Source organism: Lepus europaeus, chromosome Y (genome assembly GCF_033115175.1).
Source record: "Lepus europaeus isolate LE1 chromosome Y, mLepTim1.pri, whole genome shotgun sequence".
Taxonomy (NCBI): Eukaryota; Metazoa; Chordata; class Mammalia; order Lagomorpha; family Leporidae; genus Lepus; species Lepus europaeus.
Genome location: NC_084851.1, coordinates 52566 through 77708, shown reverse-complemented (window position 1 = coordinate 77708; position 25143 = coordinate 52566). Strand labels below are relative to the sequence as shown.

Genomic DNA, 25143 nt, shown 5'->3' with positions numbered 1-25143 from the left:
AAACACTTGGGCCATCCTCCACTGCCCTCCGGGGCCACAGCAGAGAGCTGGCCTGGAAGAAGAGCAACTGGGACCAGAACCTGGCCCGCCCACATGAGACGCTGGTGCCGCAGGCGGAGGATTAACCTAGTGCGCCACTGTGCAAGCCCCTGAGCCTCACTTTTCATCTAGCAAGTTTGTACCTAATATTTTGGGCCCTATACTGTTTAAACTCAGCCTCAGTTTTCCTTCAGGATAACCTTAGTAACATGTCCTGTGTTTCTTTAAAGATGGTATATTAATACTAAAGCTCTGTTCTTTCCCAGAATTGCTTCTGACAAAAAAATCCCATCCTTAAGTACCTTATGTTTCGTGCTGGCTTTCCAGTAGATGTCAGGCTCACTCTCATCTAAGAAACGTCGTGTTTCTGGGCCTGATTCAACACTGGAGTCTCACTGTTTCCCTGCCTACCCTGTGATGTCGGAAGTGCCCTCAGAACCAACCAACGTAAGTGTTTTCTCCATGGAAATCGGAGAAGTGGGTATGTAGCGTGATCTGAAGAAAGTGCCCTTATCCGTCTCTCCATGTTCCATTAATGCCTGTTTTCCCAACTCCGTTTTTCTTTCCTCCATCCATAGGGAATGCAGAAAAGTATTGAAACAGTCATAGATGAAGGTCTTTACTCCCGCCAGCTGTAAGTGGGTCCAAAGCTAATGATGAGTGTTGAAAATAGGTGCAGCAAGATTATGGTTTCACCCAGAGGCCTCTCTAAATCTGGCAGGTATGTGCTGGGTCATGAAGCAATGAAGCATCTTCAGACATCCAGTGTGCTAGTGTCAGGCCTGCAGGGCCTGGGTGTTGAGATTGCCAAGAACATCATCCTTGGTGGGGTGAAAGCTGTTACCCTGCATGACCAGGGCACTGCCCAGTGGGCTGACCTCTCTTCTCAGGTACCTCATTTCTGCTTTCTTAACCATTGGAAAGACAAACTCCTTAGACTCCTCATGTAGTTCAGTTCTCTTTTTTAATACTGTAGTACTACCTACGGGAAGAAGATATTGGTAAAAACCGAGCTGAAGTATCCCAACCCCGCCTCGCTGAACTCAACAGCTACGTGCCTGTCAGCACCTACACAGGACCACTGTTTGTTGAGGACTTCCTTAGAGATTTCCAGGTAATATGCAGGCCTTTATCTTTTTTCCAGATGTTATTGCTGATTCCTTTAGTAAATATTTACCTAGCAGGGTGACCTGATATCTTAGGTTTATTGCTAGAACGCTAAGAGAAGCCGAGCTGTCCTTTAAGTATTCATCTATTTAAAGGAAGATATGGCCATACATTGTGGTACATGGATTGTTGTAATAGAACTTTGTAGCTAAACTGTTACTGTTTAAGTCTTGAACTCTTCTAGAGTGTGGTCTAGAGAAAGTCATTTGACCTCTTCTGCCTTATTATTTCCTGTGCATAAACAGAAGTGTGGGTCTTGCAGAGTATTTGTGAAACTCAAGCTTAATAGTGCGCCTAATTTTTAGTAAAATTAAATAGCTGATTTTCTATACTAGAGGACTAGGGCGCAAGGATCCCTGATGTAGGAGTTGGAATTTATCCTGGTGAATAAATGATGGCAGTAAAAAACAAATCCTATAGATTGTGGCTGAACAAGTATTGGAGAATTCATTTATTTGTTTGAAAGGCCGAGTCACAGAGAGAGACGGACAGACAGAGAGGTTATCCATCCACAAATTCACTCCCCAGATGGCTTAAGCTGCCAAAGCTGGGCTGATCCAAAACCAGAAGCCAGGAGTTTCATCCAGGTTTCCCACGTGGGTGTGGAACCCAAGCACTTGAGCTATATTCTACCTCTTTTCCAGGCCGTAGGCTGGGAGCTGGATTAGAAGTGTAGCAGCTAGGACTCGTACTGTGTCCATATGGGATTCCAGCACCGCAGGCATAGGCTTAACCTGCAACACCACAGGCAGTGGCCCCTACAACTATTTTCTTAAGTATTGGAGCAATAGGGTTTGGTGGGGATAAACACAAGATGTTTTCACTGGAATAGTATTGTTACTTTTTTTTTTGACCCCTCAAGCACAAAAAAATACAGGCAGTAGTGAGTATTAGTTAAAGAAATGAAATAGTTGTTCATCAGATTCTTTACAGGTCATCTTTGATTTTTTGTCATAGTCTCTAAGAGTTCATATTGTTTCACCAATTCTTACCCTCCTGAATCTGACACACATAGGAAGTGTACAACAGTTTGTGGAAGAGGGTTTAACCAGAGAAAAACTTGGTGCTTGTTCTCTCTGTAACTTATAGCGTCAGGCTTTTAGCCCAGTCCTGTGATTTTTTTACAGGTAGTGGTCCTTACTAACACTCCCTTGGAGGATCAGCTGCAGGTGGGTGAGTTCTGCCACAACCATGGCATCAAGCTTGTGGTAGCAGACACACGTGGCCTGTTTGGGTGAGTTTTTATCTTTCCTTCTCCTCCAACACTTGCCACACGCACTCTGGGAGGCTTTTATTGTCTTCAGATTCCATTTAGACATCTGAATTTTCAGTTTTACATATTCATTCTCCCAGTATGGCATGAAAAGGTGCCACCTAATTGTCACCAGTGTACCGAGTTTGCTTGGCCAGTACTTACTGTATATTGAAGAACTTGGAGTGTCTGTTTTCATGGGTGTCATGCACCAGTCCTTTTGGTTCCCTCTATAGGCAGCTGTTCTGTGACTTTGGAAAGGAAATGATTGTTATGGATTCTAATGGGGAGCAGCCACTCAGTGCTATGGTTTCTATGGTCACCAAGGTAAGAAGACCAATCCTAGGGGTTCCAGAATAAGCAGGACAGTACCAAATCATTCTTTTCTGCTGGCAGTTGAGCCTGCTTCTGAAGTTTAACTCTTCCTCCATATAGGACAACCCTGGGATTGTTACATGCCTGGATGAGACCCGACATGGATTTGAGAGTGGAGACTTTGTCTCCTTCACGGAAGTTCAGGGCATGAATGAACTGAATGGCATTCATCCTCTTGAGATCAAAGTTCTGGGTATGTCATAGCCATCACAGGGGTGGGCCACAAGTGAGAAGTGGTTGCTTGGAACAAAGGGAAAATAGGTGAGCCAATACAAAAGCTATGTAGTAACATGTCTGCACTTCAAACTAAAATAAAAGCCAAGAATGAGTCTGGAGTCTTAGCTGGGACTTAGAGAGGTGTCTGTGAGGTCATAGAGAAAGGAAGTTACAAAGTTATTTGGAGTGCATGCCACTAGTGTTTGATTCCATTTGCTTTTAAATTGTTGACTTTAAGTTTGTAGTATATCCTTAATATGTGCTTAGCGTAGCTTACGATATTTTGTTGATTCACATAAAAGAACCTTAAAATACTTTAATTTTTATCATCTTTATATCAGATATTTTTATTTATATGTAGCATAAACTTTGCAATACATTATTTACAAAGAAATATAATGAATAAAATCACCCAAATTCTCAGAATTTTTAGTTTTCATCCTGCCTGTCTTTGGGCCCATATTTTCATCAGGTAATATTTTCTTTATGCCCAAAGAATGCCTTTTAACATTTATGTGTACGTGATCATTATTTTTCATGTCAGAAATTGCCATTATCTTGTTTATTTTTTAAAGAATTTTCTTAAGAGTTTAAAGTGTATATTGACAGTTGTTTTGCTTCAACCCAGAACTACTGTTCTGGGTTACTTGACTGCATTGTTTTCCTCAGTAATTCTTGTTCATACTTTTCTTCCCTTTGTAATATGCCCATATTTTCTACCACTGATTATAAGCATCATGATGGTAATTTACCTTTATGTGTTTCTTCATGAGTCATTTCCCCGGGACTTGCTGAATTGATCTCTGAGTTTTTTGCTGTGTGTCATGTTTGGAAAAATGATAGCCTTTTCTGTTTTTCAAAATAATGCTTTCTCACTGCCCTTCATCCATCATCCCATTTTTTAAAAATATGTATTTATTTATTTGAAAGGAAGAGTTACAGAAGGCCATGGGTGGGGGGTTCTTCTGTCTGCTGGCTAATGCCCCATGTAGCCACAGTGGCCAGAGCTGAGCTGATCCAAAGCCAGGAGCCAGGAGCTTCTTCCAAGTCTCCCACACAGGTGCCAGGGCTGAAGCACTTGTGCCATCTTCCCCTGCTTTGTCCAGGTCATAGAAGAGAGCTGAATTTGCCACAACACCAGCTCCCCATCATCCCTTCTTAAAAACTCGGATAAAATGTGTATAAGAGCATGTCAGAATTTCGTGGTAACTGAAACTAAAATGTTTTTATCTTCAAAGAGCTTTGTAATGCAGTGGGTAATTCTGGCTTTCCAGAAACTTTTAGAAATGCATTTTTAAAACTATCTCATGCTGCACAGTTCACTTATTCTTGGTTTATTCCTTTTCTTTTATTTTACTGTGTCACTTACCAGTCTGTTAGTGGTCTAAATATGATTAATCTTGTCAATAAATTTATTTAAAAAGATATTAATGTTAGTGTTATAAATCCTATATATTCACGAAGCTCTAGAAAAACTGAATATGTTGAGACTTGGAAGATATCAAAGAGACATAAATTTCATTTCTACATATGAAAAATACTTGTGGCTCAGTACAGTGGTGTATGACCAAAAAAAAAGTTTTCTGAAAGAATTTATGGCCAAAATTTTAAAATTTAATGAATGGTAAGGTCACAGGTCATAAGACTCAGTGAAATTAGGTAACAATGGCATTTGATAAACAGTTGTGAAGATTACATACTTTTGGTATGTAAGATTTTGTAATTTTTATAGAGATAATCTCATTTCCACTGAATCACCTAAGGTGAGTTTTTACATCTAGTGAAAACTTGATGTGATCCTATCATTGAGAGAAAAAGAAAACAGTTATCCTATCATTGAGGGAAAAAAAAAACAATCAGTTTTCCTGAAGCTTTTAATTATTTCATTTTAGTTGAAAGCTAAAGACAGGCAGACAGCAGTCTTTTTTACGTTTTTATTGAAAGAATGAATTTTCTCACAGATACAACTTTGGGAATATAATGGTTCTTCTCCCCATTACCCCTGTTTCCCACCCCAACTCCCATCCTGCCACCTCTCTCTCTCTCTCCCATCTACTTCTTCATTATGGTTCACTTTTAGTTTGATTTTATATACAGAGGACCAACTCCATGTTAAGCATAGATTTCAACAGGTTGCATCCACACACATACACACAGCATAGAGAGTACAGTTTGAGAAAAGATTTGCAGTCGGTTCTGATAGTACAACTCAAAAAGGACGGAGGTCCTACATGGGGACTAAGTGCATAGTGACTTCGGTCATTCCTTTAACAATTACCACTCTTATTTATGACATCAGTGATCACCTGAAGTTCTTGCCATGAGCTGCCAAGGCTATGGAAACCTTTTGTGACCATAGACTGCATTGTTATTTGGACATGGCCATGAGCAAAGTGGATGTTCTCTCATCCCTACGTCCTTCTTTGATGGCCCTTTCTTTCCTCTGGGGTTTCACAGAGATCCTCCACATAGAATATTTTTTGCCAAAGTCTTGGTTTTCCATGCCTGAAATTCTCTCACAGGCCCTTCAGCCAGACAAGAAAGCCTTAAGGGTTGATTCTGAGGTCAGTGGTATTTGCCGCGAATGTCATTCTAGGAGTCTGCTGTGTGAACTGCTTCCCATATTTGCCCTTCTTTCCTTTTTAATTCTATGATTATTATCAGGCATTTGATGTTACAAATATGATCACTTTTATACTTAAACCTATCTATATGTTGACTTTAACATTTAATATAATCACTTTTAACAATTAAGATGGCATTTGTACCACCAATTTTTATGTGTTTGGAGTCCCATGTCCATTTTTTAGGCTGTACCCTTGGAATTAAGTCTGTATGACTGTATGCAGAACTGTACTGCTTTACAATTATAGACTACCTCCTCCCTCTCTTATTCCCTCTCTTGTTTTTAATGTGTATCTTTTTCCAATTGAATTAAAATACATATGATTAACTCTTACGTTACATACAGAGTTCAATACATAGTATGAAGAAAAGAAAAGGAAAAGAAAGAAAACAGAGGAAAAAATATACAAAATAAAAAGTAAAAATAATAAACTCTCCCTCGACTGTTCAAGTCACTGATTCTAAAAGTGTCAGTGTTGCTTCTTTAGCTTTTATTTTAGAAGTGCTATTCTCCCAAATAAAGGAGAATATATGGTATTTGTCCCTTTGGGACTGGGTTATTTCACTAAGTATGAGGTTTTCCAACTTGCTCCATTTTGTTGCAAAGGAACGGATTTCATTCTTTTTTTTTTTTACTGCCATGCATTCCATAGTGTACATATCCCACAATTTCTTTATCCACTCTTCGGTTGATGGACATTTAGGTTGCTTCCATGACATAGCTATTGTGAATTGAGCTGCAATAAACATGGGAGGTGCAGATAGCTCCTTGGGTAAACTCCCAGGAGTGGAATGGCTGGGTCATATGGTGGGTCTATGTTCAGATTTTTGAGGTATCTCCATACTGTTTTCCATAGTGGCTTTACCAGTTTACATTCCCATTGTTGTTTGTTGATTTCTGTATGTGAGCCAATCTAACAGGGTGAGGTGAAACCTCATTGTGGTTTTGATTTGCATTTCCTTGATGGCTAGAGATCGTGAACATTTTTTTCTTGTGTCTGTTGGCCATTTGATTTTCATATTTTGAAAAATGCTGTTAAAGTCCTTGGCCCTTCTCTTAACTGTGTTGTTTGTTTTGTTCTTGTGGAGTTTCTTGATCTCTTTGTAGATACTGTTTATTAATCCTTTTTTGGTTGCATAGTGTAGAGATCTTTGAAATACTTGGTTAAATTTATTCCAAGGTACTTGATTGCTTTTGTAGGGTTGTCCTTGGAAATTCTTTCTGAGCCATGGCATTGTCTGAGTATACAAAAGCTGTTGATTTCTGGGTGTTGTTTTTGTATCCTGCTACTTTACAAAACTCTAATTAGGAGTTCCAAAGGTATCTTATCCCCTAAATACAGAATCATGTTATCTGCAAATAGAGATAGTTTGACTTCCTCCTTCCCAGTTTCTGTTCAATTTCTTTTTTTTTTGGTTTGTTTGTTTGTTTGTTTTTGACAGGCAGAGTGTGGGCAGTGAGAGAAAAAGAGAGAGATCTTCCTTTTTGGTTGGTTCACCCCCCGCCAGTGGCCGCTGTGGTTGGCACGCTGCGGCTGGCGCACCGCGCTGATCCGAAGCCAGGAGCCAGGTGCTTCTCCTGGTCTCCCATGCAGTGCAGGGCCCAAGGACCTGGGCCATCCTTCACTGCCTTCCCGGGCCACAGCAGAAAGCTGGACTAGAAGAGGAGCAACTGGGACAGAATCCGGCGCCCCAACCGGGACTAGAACCCCGGGGTGCTGGCACCGCTGGCGGAGGATTAGCCTAGTGAGCCGTGGCACCGGCCTGATTTCTTTTTTTTGCCCAATAGCTCTGGCTAAAACTTCCAGAGTTATATTGAATAGCAATGGTGAGAGTGGGCATCTCTCTCATCCTAGAATTCTGTGGGAATGCTTACAGATATTCCCCATCAATATGATGCTGGCCATGGGTTTGTCATAAATTACCTTGATTGTGTTGAGGAATGTTCCTATATAAACCCAGTTTGCTTAGAGCTTTCATCGTGAAAGGGTGTTGTATTTTGTCAGATGCTTTCTCTGCATCTGTTGAGATAATCAAATGGCTTTTGTTCCTGTTTGTTAATGTGATTTATCATATTGGTCGATTTTCAAATTTGCAACCATCCCTGCATACCAGGCATAAATCCCATTTGGTCTGGGTGAGTGTTCTTCCTGATGTGTAGTTGGATTCATTTGGCCAGGATTTTATTGAGTATTTTTTCTAATATATTCATCAGGGAGCTTGGTCTATAGTTTTCTTTCTCTGTTGTATCTTTTGTAGGTTTAGGAATTAAGGTGATATTGACTTATTGGGTGGATTCCTTCCCTTTCAATTGTTTTGAATAATTTGAGAAGAACTGGGTTTACTTCTTTAAATTTATGGTAGAATTCAGCAGTGAAGCTATCTGGTCCTGGGCTCTTCTTTGTTGGGAGGCCGTTCATTACTGATTCAATTTCTGTCTGGTTATGGGTCTGTTTAGGTGTTATTTCTGTTGTGTCTGTTGTTAAATTTCCATTACCATCTCTAATTTTATTGATTTGAGTCTTATCACCTTTTTCAGTTAATTGGGCCTATGTTGTGTCAATTTTGTTTATTTTTCCAAAAAACCAGCTCTTCAGTTTGCTTATTTTTTGTTTCAATTTTGTTGATTTCTTCTTTAATTTTAATTATTTCTTTTCACCTACTAGCTTTGCATTTGATTTGCTGTAGTTTTTCTAGATCCTTGAGGTACTTAGAGAGTTCATTTTTAAAAAAAAATTTTAAAGCTTTTATTTAATTAATATAAATGTCCAAAGTACAGCTTATGGATTACAGTGGCTCCACCCCCCATAACTTCCCTCCCAACCGCAACCCTCCCCTTTCCCACTCTCTCTCCCCTTCCATTCACATCAAGATTCATTTTCAATTCTCTTTATATACAGAAAATCAGTTTAGTATATATAAAGATTTCAACAGTTTGCCCTCACATAGCAACACAAAGTGAAAAATACTGTTGGAGTACTAGTTATAGCATTAAATCACAGTGTATAGCACATTAATGACAGAGATCCTACATGATTTTTTTTTAAAAATTGATTAATTTTCTATGTAATTTCCAATTTAACACCAGGGTTTTTTTCATTTTCAATTATCTTTATATACAGGAGATTGATTCAGTATATACTAAGTAAAGATTTCATCAGTTTGCACCCACACAGAAACACAAAGTGTAAAAATACTGTTACAGTACTAGTTATAGCATTACTTCACATTGGACAGCCCATTAAGGACAGATCCCACATGGGACGTAAGTTCACAGTGACTCCTGTTGTTGATTTAACAATTTGACACTCTTGTTTATGGTGTCAGTAATCTCCCTAGGCTCTAGTCATGAGTTGCCGAGGCTATGGAAGCCTTTAGGGTTCGCCGACATCAATCTTATTCTGACAGGGTCATAGTCAAAGTGGAAGTTCTGTCCTCCCTTCAGAGAAAGATACCTCCTTTGATGGCCCCGTTCTTTCCACTGGGATCGCACTCGCTGAGATCTTTCATTTAGGTCTCCTTTTTTTTTTTGTTTTTTTCCAGAGTGTCTTGGCTTTCTATGCCTAAAATAGAGTTCAGTTATTTTGCGACTTTTCAGTTTCTTAAAGTAGGCACCTATTGCTATAAACGTTTCTCTTACCTTTTGCTGCATCCCACACATTTTGATAAGTTGTATTGTCTTTTTGCTTCCTGAAATTTTTTGATTTCTCTTTTTATTTCTTCTGTGACCCACAATTTGTTCAGGAGCATGTTGTTTAGTCTCCATGTGTTTGCATATGCTCTAGAGATTCCCGAGTTGTGGATTTCCAGCTTCATTGCATTGTGGTCTGAGAAGATGCATGGTATGATTTAAATTTTTTGAATTAGCTGAGACTCACCTTATGACCTAGCATATGGTCAATCCTAGAGTAAGTTCCATGCACAGGGGAGAAATATGTGTACTCTGTAGCTGTGGGGTGGAAGGCTCTGTTAATATCTGCAAAGGTCTTCCTTCCAATGGTTCACCCCCCAAATGGCTGCTATGGCCGGCACACTGCACCGATCTGAAGCCAGAAGGCAGGTGCTTCCTCCCGGTCTCCCATGCGGGTGCAGGTCCCAACCACTTGGGACATCTTCCGCTGCCTTCCTAGGCCTCAGCAGTGAGATGGACTGGAAGAGGAGCAGCGGGACAGAATCTGTTGCCCCAACCGGGAATAGAAGCCGGGGTGTTGGCGCCTCAGGCATAGGATTAGCCTAGTGAGCCGCGGTGCCGGCCATCCTAGTGATTTTCTGTCTGTTTTATCTGTCCCTTGCTGAAAGTGGGGTATTGAAGTCCCATATTTCTATTATATTTGAGTCCATATTTTCTTTTAGATCCCATAATAATTCTTTCAAAGAACCAGGCACCCCATAATTAGATGCATATAGATTTATAATAGTAACGTCTTTGTGTTGGATTGATCCTTTAATCATTATATAGTGTCATTCTTTGTCTCTTTTTAATAGTTGGTGTGTTAAAGTCTATGTTGTCTGATATTAGGATGGCTACTTTTTTGGTTTCTGTTAGCTTGGAATATCTTTTTTCCCTTTTTTCACTTTCAGTCTGCAAGCATCTTTACTGGTGAGATGTGATTGCTGAAGGCAGCAGATAGATGGGTTTTCTTTTTTAATCCATTCAGCTGGTCTGTGTCTTTTGACTGTAGAGTTGATACCATTTACATTCAGTGTGACTAGTGTTAAATACTGTCTTTTTCCTGTCATGTTTCCTTAAGTAGAGCTGTTTATGTATTTTGGTTTTTCTTTGTATTTTAGCTAGGTCATTTCCCACGGTCATCTTCTTTGTAGTGCAGTTCCTGTTTCTGTGTTTCTGTGCAGCACATACTTGAGCCAGTGTTGTAGGGCTGGACATGAATCTTTCAGTTTCTGTTTGTCGTGGAAACTCTTTACTTCCCCTTCATTCATAAATGGTAGCTTTGCAAGGTACGGTATTCTCAGTTGGAAGTATTTTTCCTTTAAAACTTGGAATATATCATGCCATTTCTCCTTGCCTGTAAGGTTTGTGATGAGAAGTCGGGGGTGAGTCTGACTGGATTACCTCTGAGTGTCATCTATCAGTTTCTCTATGACACATGTTAAGATCTGTTCTTTCACTGAGCTGAGCATTGCCAGAATGTGTCATGGTGAATACCTTTTCTGGTCATGTCTGTTGGGGGTTCTATGTATTTCTTGTACTTGGATGTTGTGGGAGTTTGCTGATAGTATTTCTTTCTTTTTATTTTTTTGTCAGGCAGATTTAGGCAGAGAGAGAGCCAGAGAGAAAGGTCTTCCTTTTCCATTGGTTCACCCCCCAAATGGCCGCTATGGCTGGCATGCTGCACCGATCCAAAGCCAAGAGCCAGGTGCTTCCTCCTGGTCTCCCATGTGGGTGCAGGGCACAAGCACTTGGGCCATCCTCCACTGCACTCCCGGGCCACAGCAGAGAGGTGGACTGGAAGAGGAGCAACCGGGACAGACTCCAGCGTCCCGACCGGGACTAGAACCCAGGGTGCCAGCACTGCAGGCGGAGGATTAGCCAAGTGAGCCAGGGTGCCAACCAGATAGGATTTCATTAAGAAGGCCTTCTAATCCATTCTCTCTTTCCACACATTCCAGGGCTCTCATTATATGTACATTGCATTGCTTGATACAATCTTGTAAATCTAAAACTGTGATTTTTAATTTTCTAATTTTTTTTCTTATATTTAGTATTACTGTATTAATTTAGTATTACTGTATTAATTGCAGAAGTTTGTCTTCCAGTTCTCATATTCACTCTTCTATTTCATATATTTGGTTTCTGAGAGATTCCACGACATTTTTTATTTGGTCAATTTGAAGTTTCCATTTCCAGTATTTCATTTTGGCTTCTCTTTAGAATCTCAGTTTCTTGGGAATGCTTTTCATTGAGATCTTGAATCCGTTTTTATTGCTTCTAAGTAATCTTACCAATTTTCTGAACTCTTTTTCTGGCATGTCTTCAATTTCTTTTTCTTCAGTCTCCCTTTATGAAGATTTAGATTGCCCCCTTGGCAAGTTCATAGGTTCTTTCTTATTCAGAATTTTTCCTTTGTTCTTTGGCATTTGTTTGTTTTCTGATTGATTTAACTTTTAAGTTGATTTCCCTCTGCTATGAGCTGCTATGTGTCTGTGCTGGTTGCCAGTGTAAGCAAGCAGTTCCACCTCCTGGAGCTTTGTTTATTTCTGGGAGCTTAAGGAGGAGAGTACCCAGGCTTTGATGTACTAAGCACCACCTACCAGGGCTGGTCTCCCTGCTCCTTTGTTCACTAAAAAGAGCTTGTGTTTGTTTTTCAGATTTATTTTTTGCTGTGTAACTTGCATGATGGGAGAGAAGTCACTCTGAATTGTTGTGATTGTTGTTCTCTGGTGGGGTGTGTTGTGAGGTGGCCCCCGCAATTTTTGGGTTCATGGCACAGGAGGGAAAAGTGCAGCCCGCTGCCTACACTCAAAAATGTAAACAATCAGTGTCGCCTATCCCTGCCAGCTGCAGTTCCGGTTAGGGGGCGGGGTAAGACACCGAGGAATCGTGGCATGTTCACCCTTCCTGCCTGTCCCCCAGAATTTCTTCTTCTTCCCGCTTAGAGCACCGATTACTGTTCACCAAATTTCCACACTCATCTGTGTATGCATCTCTGTGGGCTCACAACCTCTCTCCTGATTCACTGAGGCAGTGGTGGCTGTCTCCTCACTGGTTCTCCTTGCTGTTCCCTTTCTGCACTTTGGGCACCTCTCTGTTTTCCCAACGTGGACCTGTGCACACTCTGGTGAACTCCTGGGCCACTCTGCATAAACTTTTTATTATTGCTCTGCTTCCTCGTATTCCTTCTACTCGTTAATTATCCATTTTTCCCTGTGTGACTTGGAACATCCCACTGCTATACCGCCATCTTGCCTCCACCTCCACAGACGCAAACTTCATCTGCTGTTTCACTCCATAAACAGCTGCAGCCGCTGTCTTGGGCCAGGCTAATGCTAGGATCCTAGAACTCAGTCTGGATCTCCCTCATATGTATCAAGAACCTGAGGACTTGAGCCACTTCTGCTGCCTCCTGCGGTGTGCAATAACAGGAAACTGGAGTAGAACTGTAATAGCTGGAATTCATACTAGGCATGCCAACTTGAGATGCTGGCTAATGAAGCACAGTCTTAACCACCATTTCAAATGCTTGCCCCCTCTTTTAAGGTCCTGTCCCTCTGCATCCATGATTGAACAATTAGAGATCAAAAATATGCGAATGATAAAAATTGCATGTATATCGAGCATATACAGGATTCTAATCATTCTTACCTGAATAGTACAGGAACACATTTAACTATTTACTTGTGTTGCATTAGATATTACAGTCCTAGTGTCTTAATGTGAGTTAGAGTTTGAGTTTGAGTTTGTGTGTGCAAGTATGATCAGCATTTTGTATGAAGAACTTGAACATCTGTGGGAGTTTTGTATCCATCGAGTTCCTAGAACCATTCTTCAGTTACAAAGAGATCTTAGTGTTTTTATAGTTATTTTCCTGGCCTTTGGTAGTTTTTTGTTTGTTAATTTTTTCTGCTTTATGCTCAGGTCTGCATTATATTTCTAAGGCTGGTGTTCTTTAATTTGCTTCCCTGTCCTCAAGAACTGTGTCCTGTGAAGTCAATATGTCCTTGTCTCTGAATTCTATACTCATCGTCAAATGAGGGTGATCCTTCCTACTTCATGTGCTTTGGCAACAAGCTGGAATAATCAGGCATCTAGTTGCATTTGTTGTTTTATCAGGAATCATTTTTTTTTGTACTGCCTTGTCTCATGGTTAAAAACTGATATCAGTGGTTTCTTCGTTAATTATTATAGGAAGTTAAATTAATCAGAACTGAAACATTTTAGTTGGCTGAGGACTGGACTAGAGGCGAAATTCTGAGTTGAGCCCCAAAGTCAGAGACATATTATGAGACATGGTTGAGACACGTCCTCAAGATTTGAGTTGTGTGAAGGAGAGACACTTCTCTCCTAATTGTTGTGGCTCTCCCAAGGATCTGGGTTAAAGGTATACAATTTACTTAGTTTCAGGTGGAGAGTTGATGACACTTCTTAGAGTTTGGAATAGGAGAGAGAGACATCTCTTTCATATGTTCTGAGTCTCAGGAGCCTGAGCAGACCCCTGGAGATCAAAGACAGGTTTCATTCTTTGTATCTGAGTGCTTGCTGTCTCCTACACTCAAGTAGACAAAAAGGATAGAAGGTATTCACAATTTTTAATTGAAAAGGAAGAGCTATGAACTTGGCTTTTTAGAATAGTGTTTAGAAGTAGAGTCATTGAGGGGGTTGAGCTGTATCTGGGGTAGGAGAGAAATGGTTTTAGATACCTGAATGTAAGAATAGAGGCTGACAGTGACTGTGCTACAGGTATTTTGGTTTTTAATTTTAATTTTAATGGTGCTAGATGGCAAGATGGGAGAATTGTTACATGACTTAACATATTCCCTTCCATCTTTTTTTCCCTTAGGTCCTTACACCTTCAGCATATGTGATACCTCCAGCTTCTCTGAGTATATTCGTGGAGGCATTGTCAGTCAGGTCAAAGTACCTAAGAAGATTAGTTTTGTGAGTATGAGTTGATGGTAGGTTTCTGAGTGTTTTCTAGTTGTTTCCGGCCTCTGATCCTGATGTCCCACTTTCCACAGAAATCCTTAGTAGTGTCATTGGCAGAGCCAGATTTTGTGATAACAGACTTTGCCAAGTATTCTCGCCCTGCTCAGCTGCACATTGGCTTCCAGGCCCTGCATCGGTTTTGTTCTCAGTACAATCGATCTCCTCGACCACATAATGAGGTAGAGATGGGGAGATAACCAGTGAATTGGACCAAAGCTGTCATATGTTTCCATTTGCCTACAATTTCGTTCCTCCTTATCCTCCTACAGTGGTCTGACATGTTCTTTTTTGACTCGTCAGGAAGATGCAGCAGAACTGGTGATCTTAGCACAGACTCTGAATTCTGAAGCCTTGCCCCCAGGACAGCAGGACATCCTGGATGAAGACCTCATTCGCAAGTTGGCATATGTAGCTGCTGGGAATCTGGCACCTATAAATGCCTTCATTGGGGGCCTGGCTGCCCAGGAGGTCATGAAGGTCAGCATGGATGATTAAGGGCATGGCCAGAAGTGTCCTCTACTTGTCACTTGTCAAGCCTCAACTACTGACAGCCTTTTCTCCCCAGGCCTGCTCTGGCAAGTTTATGCCTATCATGCAGTGGTTATACTTTGATGCTTTAGAATGCCTTCCTGAAAACAAAGCAGCCTTCATGGAAGACAAATGTCTCCCGGTATGTGGGTCCTCTGTGATGACTTCATTGTGAGCAATTCTAAAGCAACTCTTCCTTAGACTTCCTGTTTTTTTTTCTTTTCCTTTTTTTCTCTTTCTTTCTTTCTTTCTTTCTTTCTTTCTTTTTTTTTATAGCATCAGAACCGTTATGATGGGCAGGTAGCCGTATTTGGCTCAGACCTACAAGAGAAACTGGGCAAGCAGAAGTACTTTCTGGTGAGTAGACACCCACTGCCTTCACCTTCCTTACTAGCTTCTGACCCCTCTTAAATTTTCTTTTGTCTCCAGAAGTTGGGTCTTTCTGATTTTTGGTGGCTTGATCACATTCATTTTTTCACTTTCTGTGAATTGAAGGAAAACTTGATATATTCTTTGTTTTGGGTCTCAAGTGCTTCCATTTTTAAGATGATGATAGATTTTTGTGATTTGGCAGTTTAAATATGTGGCATAGGTGACTTTCTTCCATCTTTGTATCTCTACGGGAAGTATGGAACGGTAAATGGCTTCCTGCTATCTGCAGTCACCTTGACCAGACTCTCTTTCCCATCTTCTAGGTGGGTGCAGGTGCCATTGGCTGTGAGTTGCTCAAGAACTTTGCCATGATTGGACTAGGCTGTGGGGAGGGTGGGAATATTACAGTGACAGATATGGATACCATTGAAAAGTCCAATCTCAACCGACAGTTTCTCTTCCGGCCCTGGGATGTCACAGTGAGTTGAATGGGGTTTATCTCTCTCTCTCTCTCTTTTTTTTTTGTTCTCAGTCCTAGTGTCTTAGAACACCTCTCTCTGGGTGTCTCATAGCTGCGTCCAAATTTAATTGTCTGCCGGTCAGTCTTCAACTCAGCAAACATTTATCAAGCACTTAGGTCATTTCTTTGGTAGGTTTTCATAATTTCTCCACTCCTGCGTTGTTGGTTTTGGGCCATTTTGAATGCGGTGCTGTAAATTGGGGTTATGGAAGGTCGTTGTGAAAGTCAGTAATTTTACTGCCTGCTCAGAGTCTTATAACTTTACAGTCCACATAGTAGGTTCTAGACATTTGAAATACATGTTAAAAAGAAGTTCCTGCCCTTTTCTAATAGGAAAATTAATAGTAAAATACTCTTTGAATCCACAAGATTGCAATAGCCATTTTAAGAGTACTAAGACCATTATTTGATTTTTTTACTCATTTTATCAAAGAGTGGAATTTTCTAATCTACTACAGGAAATCCTCATTTAATTCAATGAAACACTTTTCAAGTGACCACTGTATCATGAGACAGAATATGTACTAGTTGTAAATATCCATTCCAAATGGAAGTTGATTGAATATGGATTCCAGATTTACTTAAAACCAAACTTATAAACACTTTTGACTGGTTAAGTTTGCTATATAGTTTTAAACTCCTGCAAGTTATGCTGATAGGCTGTCAAACTATTTTTCTGTGCTGCATTTTCCTTCAAACAAAATACCAGGTTGAATGCATTAGAAATGAGAATCTAGCTGTCATTAAGAAGTACATAAAGATATCTGACCAAAAGATAAATGGAGTTTGGCTCCTGTTACTGAAGTTTGCATTGGAAAATATTTTTATGATAATTCGGATTATGTGTAGGATCTATTAAGGATTTTAAAATGGTCTAATTTTTTTGTACTTTCTATTTAAATATGTGATATGAAAATCTATAGAACAAAGTTTCTTGGTTTCATAACTTAAAAAAAAACAAATACAGTCACAGAGAATATCATTAATACGTGAAAAGGTAGGGTATGGACGTGGTAAGAAACAAAGGTGTCTTTGGAAGGTTTACAGTGTAGACAAAAGTATCTTTCATTAGAAAGATGACATTTTTGGGGCCAGTGCTGTGGTACAGTGTGTTAACACCCTGGTCTGAACTGCCAGCATCCCATATGGGTGGCGGTTCAAGACCTGGCTGCTCCACTTCCGATCCAGCCCTCTGCTGTGGCCTGGAAAAGCAATAGAAGACGACCCAAGTCCTTGGGCCCCTGCACCCACCATGGGAGGCCTGGAGGAAGCTCCTGGCTCCTGGCTTCGGATCAGCACAGCTTCAGCCATTGCAGCCGATTGGGGAGTGAACCAGCAGATGGAAGACCTCTCCCTCTCTCTTTTTCTCTCTGCTTCTCGTCTTTCTGTGTAACTCTTACTTTCAAATGAATAAAGAAATCTTTAAAAAAAAGATGAAATTTTCTTCAGATACTCGAAGGATGTAGACTAGAATGTCTAGCATGGCCGACGCCGTGGCTCAATAGGCTAATCCTCCGCCTTGCGGCGCTGGCACACCGGGTTCTAGTCCCGGTTGGGGTGCCGGATTCTGTCCCGGTTGCCCCTCTTCTAGGCCAGATCTCTGCTGTGGCCTGGGAGTGCAGTGGAGGATGGCCCAAGTGCTTGGGCCCTGCACCCCATGGGAGACCAGGAGAAGCACCTGGCTCCTGCCATTTGATTAGCGCGTTGTGCCGGCCGCAGCATGCTGGCCGAGCCAGCCATTGAGGGTGAACCAACGACAAAGGAAGACTTTCTCTCTGTCTCTCTCTCCCACTGTCCACTCTGCCTGTCAAAAAAAAAGAATAATTTAAAAAGAATGTCTAGCCTAATAGTGTGCCAACAGATAAAGGTAAAAACCTGAGCAAAACTATACTTTATGGTGTGCAATGATAGAGACAGCTCATTTTTCTCCAAGGAAAAATGTATTAGCAGTGGAGAGTTTTTTAAAAAGATTTATTTTTGTTTATTTGAAAGAGTTTGAGAGAAGAGAGATCCTTCATCCACTGGTTCACTCCGCAAATGGCTGCAGTGGCCAGTGCTGAGCTGATCTGAACCCAGGGGCCATGAGCTACTTCCAGGTCTGCAGGGGCCAAGAAACTTGAGTCATCCTTCTCCTGCTTTCCTGTGCCATGGCAGAGAGCTGTATAGGAAATGGAGCAGCCAGGACTCGAGCCAGCACCCATTTGGGATGCTGGCGCTGCGGGCCACAGCTTTAAAACACTTTACCACAGTGTTGCCTCATCAGTAATGGGTTTTAAATAAGAAAAGGTCTTGGTCTTGGTTTTGGCTTTGGCTTTGAAAAGATCCTGTGTGCCTTTGTTTTTATTTAGGTGATGTCATCCCTAACCTGGGTCTCATTAAATGAAGAAAAAGGTAGAATCAGTTGGTAAAATAATGCAAAACTAAGGAATTTTTTTCCTATTTGTGGCATACATCTTGGGCCCTCTTTGTCTCATTTCACATTTTTCACATGTGGCATTGTCACAGAACAACAGCTGATGTTCTTGAATTTGGAGTGAAGGCTTTTCATCACTTAATCAGTTGTTAGGTTAGCTGTTTAAAAGGTTGTGTGTGAATGTATGACAAACAGCTTTCTCCCTCCATTCCCATTCAGAAGTTAAAGTCTGACGTAGCTGCTGCATCTGTGCGTCAGATAAATCCACACGTCAGAGTAATAAGCCACCAGAATCGTGTGGGCCCTGACACTGAGTGTATCTACAATGACGACTTCTATGAAAACCTGGATGGTGTAGCCAATGCCCTGGACAATGTAGATGCCCGTGAGTTTCTAGGCACATGAGGATAGGGCAAAGCCATCATTGTGCATATTAGGGTGGGGTGTACCTTTTTTATTGTGTCCTAAGACTCCTCTCCCAGTTCTCATGATACATCCTCTTTACCTCCATGAAGGCCTGTACATGGACCGCCGCTGCGTGTACTACCGTAAACCATTGTTGGAGTCAGGGACACTGGGCACCAAGGGCAATGTGCAAGTGGTTATTCCCTTCCTGACGGAATCTTACAACTCTAGCCAGGACCCACCTGAGAAGTCCATCCCCATCTGCACACTGAAGAACTTCCCCAATGCCATTGAACACACTCTGAAGGTGATTAGCCTTGGGCTCTTTGGGAGGTGAAAGAGACAGGCCCAGACATAGCCTCAGGGTTTTGAAACCCTTGGCATTCCAGAACTGTAAGCCTCAGTGTGGCAAATCTTTCTGCTAATCAGTTTTCATGTATACCAACAACTTCGTTTTTAAAACTTTTTTTTAACTTTAAAAAATCTTCTGTTAGTTAAAGACTACAATTTCAGTAAACATCTGAAAAGTGAGAATGTGTAAACACTAATGTGTGTCTGAGCAAAACTGACTGCACTGTTAACTTTGTTTTTTCAAAGGTAACAGAGTTATTACAAAAAAACTTTGCATTAAAGTATATATTTAAATTTCCGTAACTGCTGCTCAAAATGTTTCAAACAGTTAGTTTATCAGAATAGTTTCTGTTGACATAATGGCCATACATATAGAACAGGCCATATTTAGTTGAAGAAAATAAATACACCTGAGTAACTGATACACATAACCTAATCCTAATCTGCAACCCAAGAACCACACCATTGTGTGTTTAGAGTGTTTCTTAGTGTAATATTTGAGACTTTGTTTAGGAGGAATTATCTGTAAAAAAAAATTGTCTTCCCAACTTAGCACTTTCAGCGTGAGTGGATATACTTATTTATGTACTCATGACTGTCAGTTTTTGGCTCTCATGTGTATTTATATGTTTATATAACCTCTAGTAGGTCGCGTTTTCTTTTGTGCCCAACATGCAGGGAAATCTATGAGAAAGGTTTTAAAACATTTTCATTATATGACCTCAGACTTCTGTGAAACTTCTGCATGCCTCGGATTCCTTATCCATAAAATTTCCATGACAATTAATATCTCATCCTTTCTATAACATTTAACATGCATTTGCTATTTTGAATAAGCTCTAGATATATATGTATTTGGTTGTTTCTTTGTAGCAAGTGCATGGAGCATAGAAATTACTCTCTAGAATGATAAAGTAGGCAGTAGGACAGAGCTACAGTCTCCAGTGAATCTCTGGCATCTAGAGATCCAAATGACTTTGCAAATGATTGTACTTACTGGTCTTACACTTCTCATATTTAAAGTATAAAATGGCAGCACATATGCAGAACTGCCTTGTTTTTTTGCCAGTCCCAGGGTCTCTGTGGGGATTTTTGTTGTTATATTTAGCTGTGAATTTTCCTTCTTTTTGAGGAAAAACACCCCTATTCTAGTAATGTACACAGACCTGACGAGTAGCTCTTCATGCCTAAGCACCTGCGTTACTACTGTATAGATAAGCCACTGAAAAAGTAGAGGTGTGAAGTTGAGGAAATTTGGGGAGCCACATTTAACAAACTTCACTGTTGCGCACTCACAGAGCAGAAGTGCTTCTTTCAACTTGCTTGATTCACTGATTAATCTTTCTAATACGTTTAGAAACCTCTGTGTTATTCATTGTCCCTGTGTAATGTTTGCTTTGTCTGCAGTGGGCCCGGGATGAATTTGAAGGCCTCTTCAAGCACCCTGCAGAAAATGTCAACCAGTATCTCACGTGTGTAACAACTGAACTGTGACGCTTGCCCCTGCCCAACAAAGCCTAAAAACCTTGTGTCTGCTTCCCTCACATCTGTACCTTATTATGTTTGAGCCTCTTGACACCTTTTGGGAATCATGTCTGGCTTTGCATGGAGAGTGTGGGATTTTCAGGAAGCCTGCTTCTGGGTCTGTTGAATAATCCTGCTGTTTGCTTCTTCCCTATAGAGACCCAAAGTTTGTGGAACGGACTTTGCAGCTGGGAGGCACCCAACCAGTGGAGGTGCTGCAGGCCTTACAGCGTAGCCTGGTGCTGCAGCGACCATATACATGGGCTGACTGTGTGACTTGGGCTTGCTACCACTGGCACACCCAGTATTCTAACAACATCCGGCAGCTACTCCACAACTTCCCTCCCAACCAGGTATTATGGCACTTTTCTGGACCTTTTGGCAGAGTACTTTTCTGGGAAACAGGAGAGTTCTCCAGGTTTTTGATAATCCAGCAATCACAGGCAACCCAAGGATTGGTATCTCAGAAAAACAAGCTGCTGTTCTGCAAACATGTTCTGCCTATTTCCTTTTCCACCAGGAAAGGGTTTTTTTCATTTCTGGTTCCCTGATTATGGTGTCGAGTATTGTTTCTGATCTCACATTGTAGATACTACCAGGGAAAGCTTTATAGTTCTAAAGTTTTATAGTTATATAGTTTCAAATTTAACAGCCATTGTTGGTTTGAAACCCAATGGACTTGACATTAGAGCAAGCCATTTAGTTTTCTCTTTGTATTTCTGTAACTTTATCTGTAAAGAAGAAATAATAACTCATATGTTGGGGTTTTTTTCAGGGTTAACATATATATGTTAAGCTTTAGTTTGTATAGTGCCTGCCAGAGTGACAAGTTTATGATTTTTTTTTTGATATTCTGATAAAAAGTTTCCCAGAATAGTGTCTAGACTCACAGGAACAAAGTGAGGTGTTAGCATTGCCAGCTGGTCTCCTACACTCAGGTTCTACTCCTCCAAAATCTTTCCTCTCCTAGCTGACAAGCTCAGGAGCCCCGTTCTGGTCTGGACCCAAACGCTGTCCACATCCACTTATATTTGATGTCAACAATGTAAGTCTCAATTTCCTGGGATCTCTTTGGGTCAAGGGGAAGTTGGATAGGTAGGAAATAGGCAGATTTCCCCACTGAGAACTGACTTTGTGTGTTTGCCTTCTCACAGACGCTACATCTGGACTATGTGATGGCTGCTGCTAACCTGTTTGCCCAGATGTATGGGCTGATGGGCTCTCAAGACCGACCTGCTGTGGCCACACTCCTGCAGTCTCTACAGGTACCTGAATTCATCCCCAAGTCTGGTGTCAGGATTCATGTTTCTGACCAGGAGCTGCAGAGTGCCAGTGTCTCTCCTGGTGAGTTTTGGCCAGCAGGCCAGGAGTTCACTCTACTTTCTCCACCTATGTCTCCTCACTAGCCTTACCACTACTTGGCCCTTCTCTGTGACTATAGGCGTAGGGTTTACCAACATACCATCTTTTTGGGTGTTACTTTTATTCTGTGTGAAATAAGGATGACTGGTTGCAGGTGTCATTTCTTTTCTTTCTACCTCAATAGATGTCAGAAATAGCTGTTCATTATCCCTTTTCTGGTTTTTGTTTGCCTTTGTTCTTTGCTTCTCTATATGATCTGAACGAGTGTTACCTTTTCTTGATCCCTTACCTGCTTTATCTCTTCAATTTCTCCTGTATCCCATGTAAATATTTACCCCAAACTTTTTGTTTTCTGTTTTCCTCCTTATCCTGTTGTCCTCCGTATGTCTTCTCAAACCTCATTCTCAAATTCCCATCTCCATCTATCTACAATGTGGCTCATGCTATGTGTCTTCCTCTCTGTAGTGTCTTACCCCTGATTGTGTTTCTTCCATTTTACATATCTCACCACTTCAGATCAGTTGCCATATTTTCCTTTATAATTGCCACCTCTTTATGTTCCTCTGTGCACATATTTGTCTGTATCTCTCATGCATGTCTCCCTTCCATGTATTTGTTTTTAACTCGCCTTATGTACGTAACCTATCTCTACTATTCTCCCACTGAATCTTGCCCTTCAAATTTCTTGACATTAATCCGACTTGATGGTTCCCTTCTTTGTTACTGTCTGGAAGTTTTCCTTCCTTCCCTTACTCATTTTCTTTTTCAACTCCAGTCTCATGTTTCCTCCCCTGTATCTCCTCATCTGTGTGTGTTATTCTTCCATACGACCTCGATATCCATGGTTTATCTTTTCTGTCTTCTGTCAAGATCCTATCTGCTCCCTCTTTTTTTAATATGGTCAGAGTCTGATAAGGCTATTACCTGTTTATGATGTATGTTCAGCAATGCTAAATGTGTTCTTGTACAACAAGACTAAGACTTTTTAATGTTAACTAAAAATTCAAGTCCTGTTACAGTTTCTCCTCATTTTTCCCTTCCTCACTGTCTCAGGCAGCATACCTGTTTTCTGCTTCCACAAGTTATTATTCTAGGAATATAAAAAGTAGAATCATACTATTTTTCTTTTGTGTCTTATTTATTTTATTGCTGTGATGTCTTCAGTAATGCATGGACAGATACAACACCTAGAAGGTTAATGTGTGTTAAAAGTATGTGTCAGAATTTCCTTCCTTTTTAAGACTGAGTCTATTACATGGATTACATTTTGTTGACAGAAATTTGGGTTGCCTCTTGGCTATGCTGGATAGTGCTTCTTCATCATTTATTAATAGCTTTATAATTTTCCTATCGTGCTTCCTACATCTTTGTACCTCTTTCTCTGGGGGAATATTGCCTCCTATTTTTCTTGTCTCACTATTTCCCAAAGTGTCCATGATATGCATGAACACTTTGTGTACCCTGGGCTACTGATTTTACCTCAGAAACAGGCTTAGGATCAGAGGGACTAACCGTGTCTCCTCTTTTCGCGCAGATGACAGCCATCTAGAGGAGCTCAAGGCTGTGCTTCCCAGTCCAGACAAACTCTCCGGGTTCAAGATGTACCCCATCAACTTTGAGAAGGTTGTTGGTGGGGTCCTGATCTGGGTAGGGAAATAAGTTGACAGTGGCTCAGCTCTCAGGCTTTGTCAGCATTATGGATCTACAACAGGGCCCAGTCATCCTTTGTGGTGTGGAGGTTAGCAGGTAGTTGGAGTGGGAAATATACTTCTCGCATGTAGCTAAGAATCCTTTTCACTCTTATTCTTTCCCCTCTCCCCCCTCCTCCTCATTCACAACAGGATGATGATAGCAACTTTCATATGGATTTCATTGTTGCTGCATCCAACCTCAGAGCAGAGAACTATGATATACCTCCTGCAGACCGTCATAAGGTAATGACAGTCTGATGAATCTTCCATCCCTGTGCAAGCTTACTTAAGTCTAGAATTTGAACTTAGCTTCTTGTGTAGATTTCAGCCTTCTCTAAAAATAACTTCTGTGGCACACTTGATTCACAGAGCAAGCTTATTGCAGGAAAGATCATCCCAGCCATTGCAACAACCACATCAGCTGTAGTTGGCCTTGTGTGTCTGGAGCTGTACAAGGTAGTGCAGGGACACCAACAGCTTGAGTCCTATAAGAACAGCTTCATGAACTTGGCTCTGCCATTCTTCAGCTTCTCTGAGCCCGTTGCCCCACCACATCACCAGGTGAGAAGGGTGACAGCCTGCCTGTATGGAGATGTCATGTTACGCATTAGTAAACTATGTATATGAGTGAAAAATGTGTGTGTGTATGTGTGTGCAGTCATCTGTATTCCTTATGGCACGTGTAAGTTTCTGTCACTGGGTATCTGCTTTTTGTGTTCCCTTGTTCATTCATTCAGTGTACAAAGTGGGAGCATGACACACATTTTGAAAAAAAAAACAGATTACTAAGGTACTTATAAGAAATTAAAAGGAGGAAAGTAAACGAGATAGAAAATGAGTGAAAGAGGTAACAAGGTCTCAGTCATATGTGGCTATTTGGTCATTATAAGAATTACAGTTACTTAAATTGAGATGTGGCTATCAGACTACTTGGAATAAAGAATTTCAATGGCTCTGACCTAACATGTCAAGTTGGCTGATAGTGGCCAGGCCATCTGGAATAACAACTATCCTTCCCCTTGTTCTTTGTTTCCAAGTATTATAACCAAGAATGGACTTTATGGGATCGCTTTGATGTACATGGATTACAGCCTAATGGTGAGGAGATGACCCTCAGGCAGTTCCTAGAATACTTCAAGGTAAGGTGCCTTTCTTCTTCATTTCCCCCACCCACGGGGTTGGTAGTTGTATAAATCCAAATCTTACAGATGGTCGTTCCCCTTCCTCCTTCTCATCCTCTGTAGACGGAGCACAAACTGGAAATAACCATGCTGTCCCAGGGTGTGTCCATGCTCTACTCATTCTTTATGCCTGCCTCCAAGCTGAAGGAACGTCTAGATCAGCCGTGAGTTGGTAGCTGGGGAGGGTGGAGGTGTCCTGCTCAGGGGGATCTTAAATTTCCAGCTGTATCAAGCAATAGTTAACTTTGATCTTGTCTTTGCCTACAATATGTCCCTCTCTTCTGTGTCACCTCCTTAACCTTCTGGTTTTTTTTGTCTCAGAATGACAGAAATTGTGAGCTGTGTGTCGAAGAGAAAAGTGGGCCACCATGTGCGGGCTCTGGTGCTTGAACTGTGTTGCAACAGTGAAAGTGGCGAGGACATTGAGGTCCCTTATGTACGCTACATCATTCCTTGA

At 41.0% G+C, this 25143-nt stretch overlaps 1 protein-coding gene across 1 annotated transcript; it reads left to right on the top strand.

The window, feature by feature from the left end:
- Positions 1–369: 369 nt before the first annotated feature.
- On the top strand, positions 370–25143 carry LOC133753971 (ubiquitin-like modifier-activating enzyme 1). Its single transcript, XM_062184608.1, has 25 exons — positions 370–486; positions 618–673; positions 761–929; positions 1016–1153; positions 2334–2440; positions 2695–2785; positions 2894–3026; positions 14194–14291; positions 14372–14518; positions 14640–14816; positions 14905–15009; positions 15144–15224; positions 15563–15718; positions 18392–18557; positions 18688–18884; positions 20336–20400; positions 20610–20805; positions 21423–21497; positions 21607–21796; positions 23349–23437; positions 23656–23748; positions 23875–24066; positions 24543–24644; positions 24750–24850; positions 25008–25143. Exons 1-25 carry the CDS (start codon positions 370–372, stop codon positions 25141–25143), a joined length of 3177 nt encoding a protein of 1058 aa, XP_062040592.1.

Excerpts from the sequence above, each read along its gene's own strand:
- LOC133753971 (XM_062184608.1), top strand. The coding sequence starts at position 370 with ATGTCAGGCTCACTCTCATCTAAGAAACGTCGTGTTTCTGGGCCTGAT. Across the intron at positions 1,154-2,333 it reads ACTTCCTTAGAGATTTCCAG|GTAGTGGTCCTTACTAACAC; the intron begins GTAATATGCAGG and ends ATTTTTTTACAG. Across the intron at positions 14,519-14,639 it reads CTCCTCGACCACATAATGAG|GAAGATGCAGCAGAACTGGT; the intron begins GTAGAGATGGGG and ends TTGACTCGTCAG.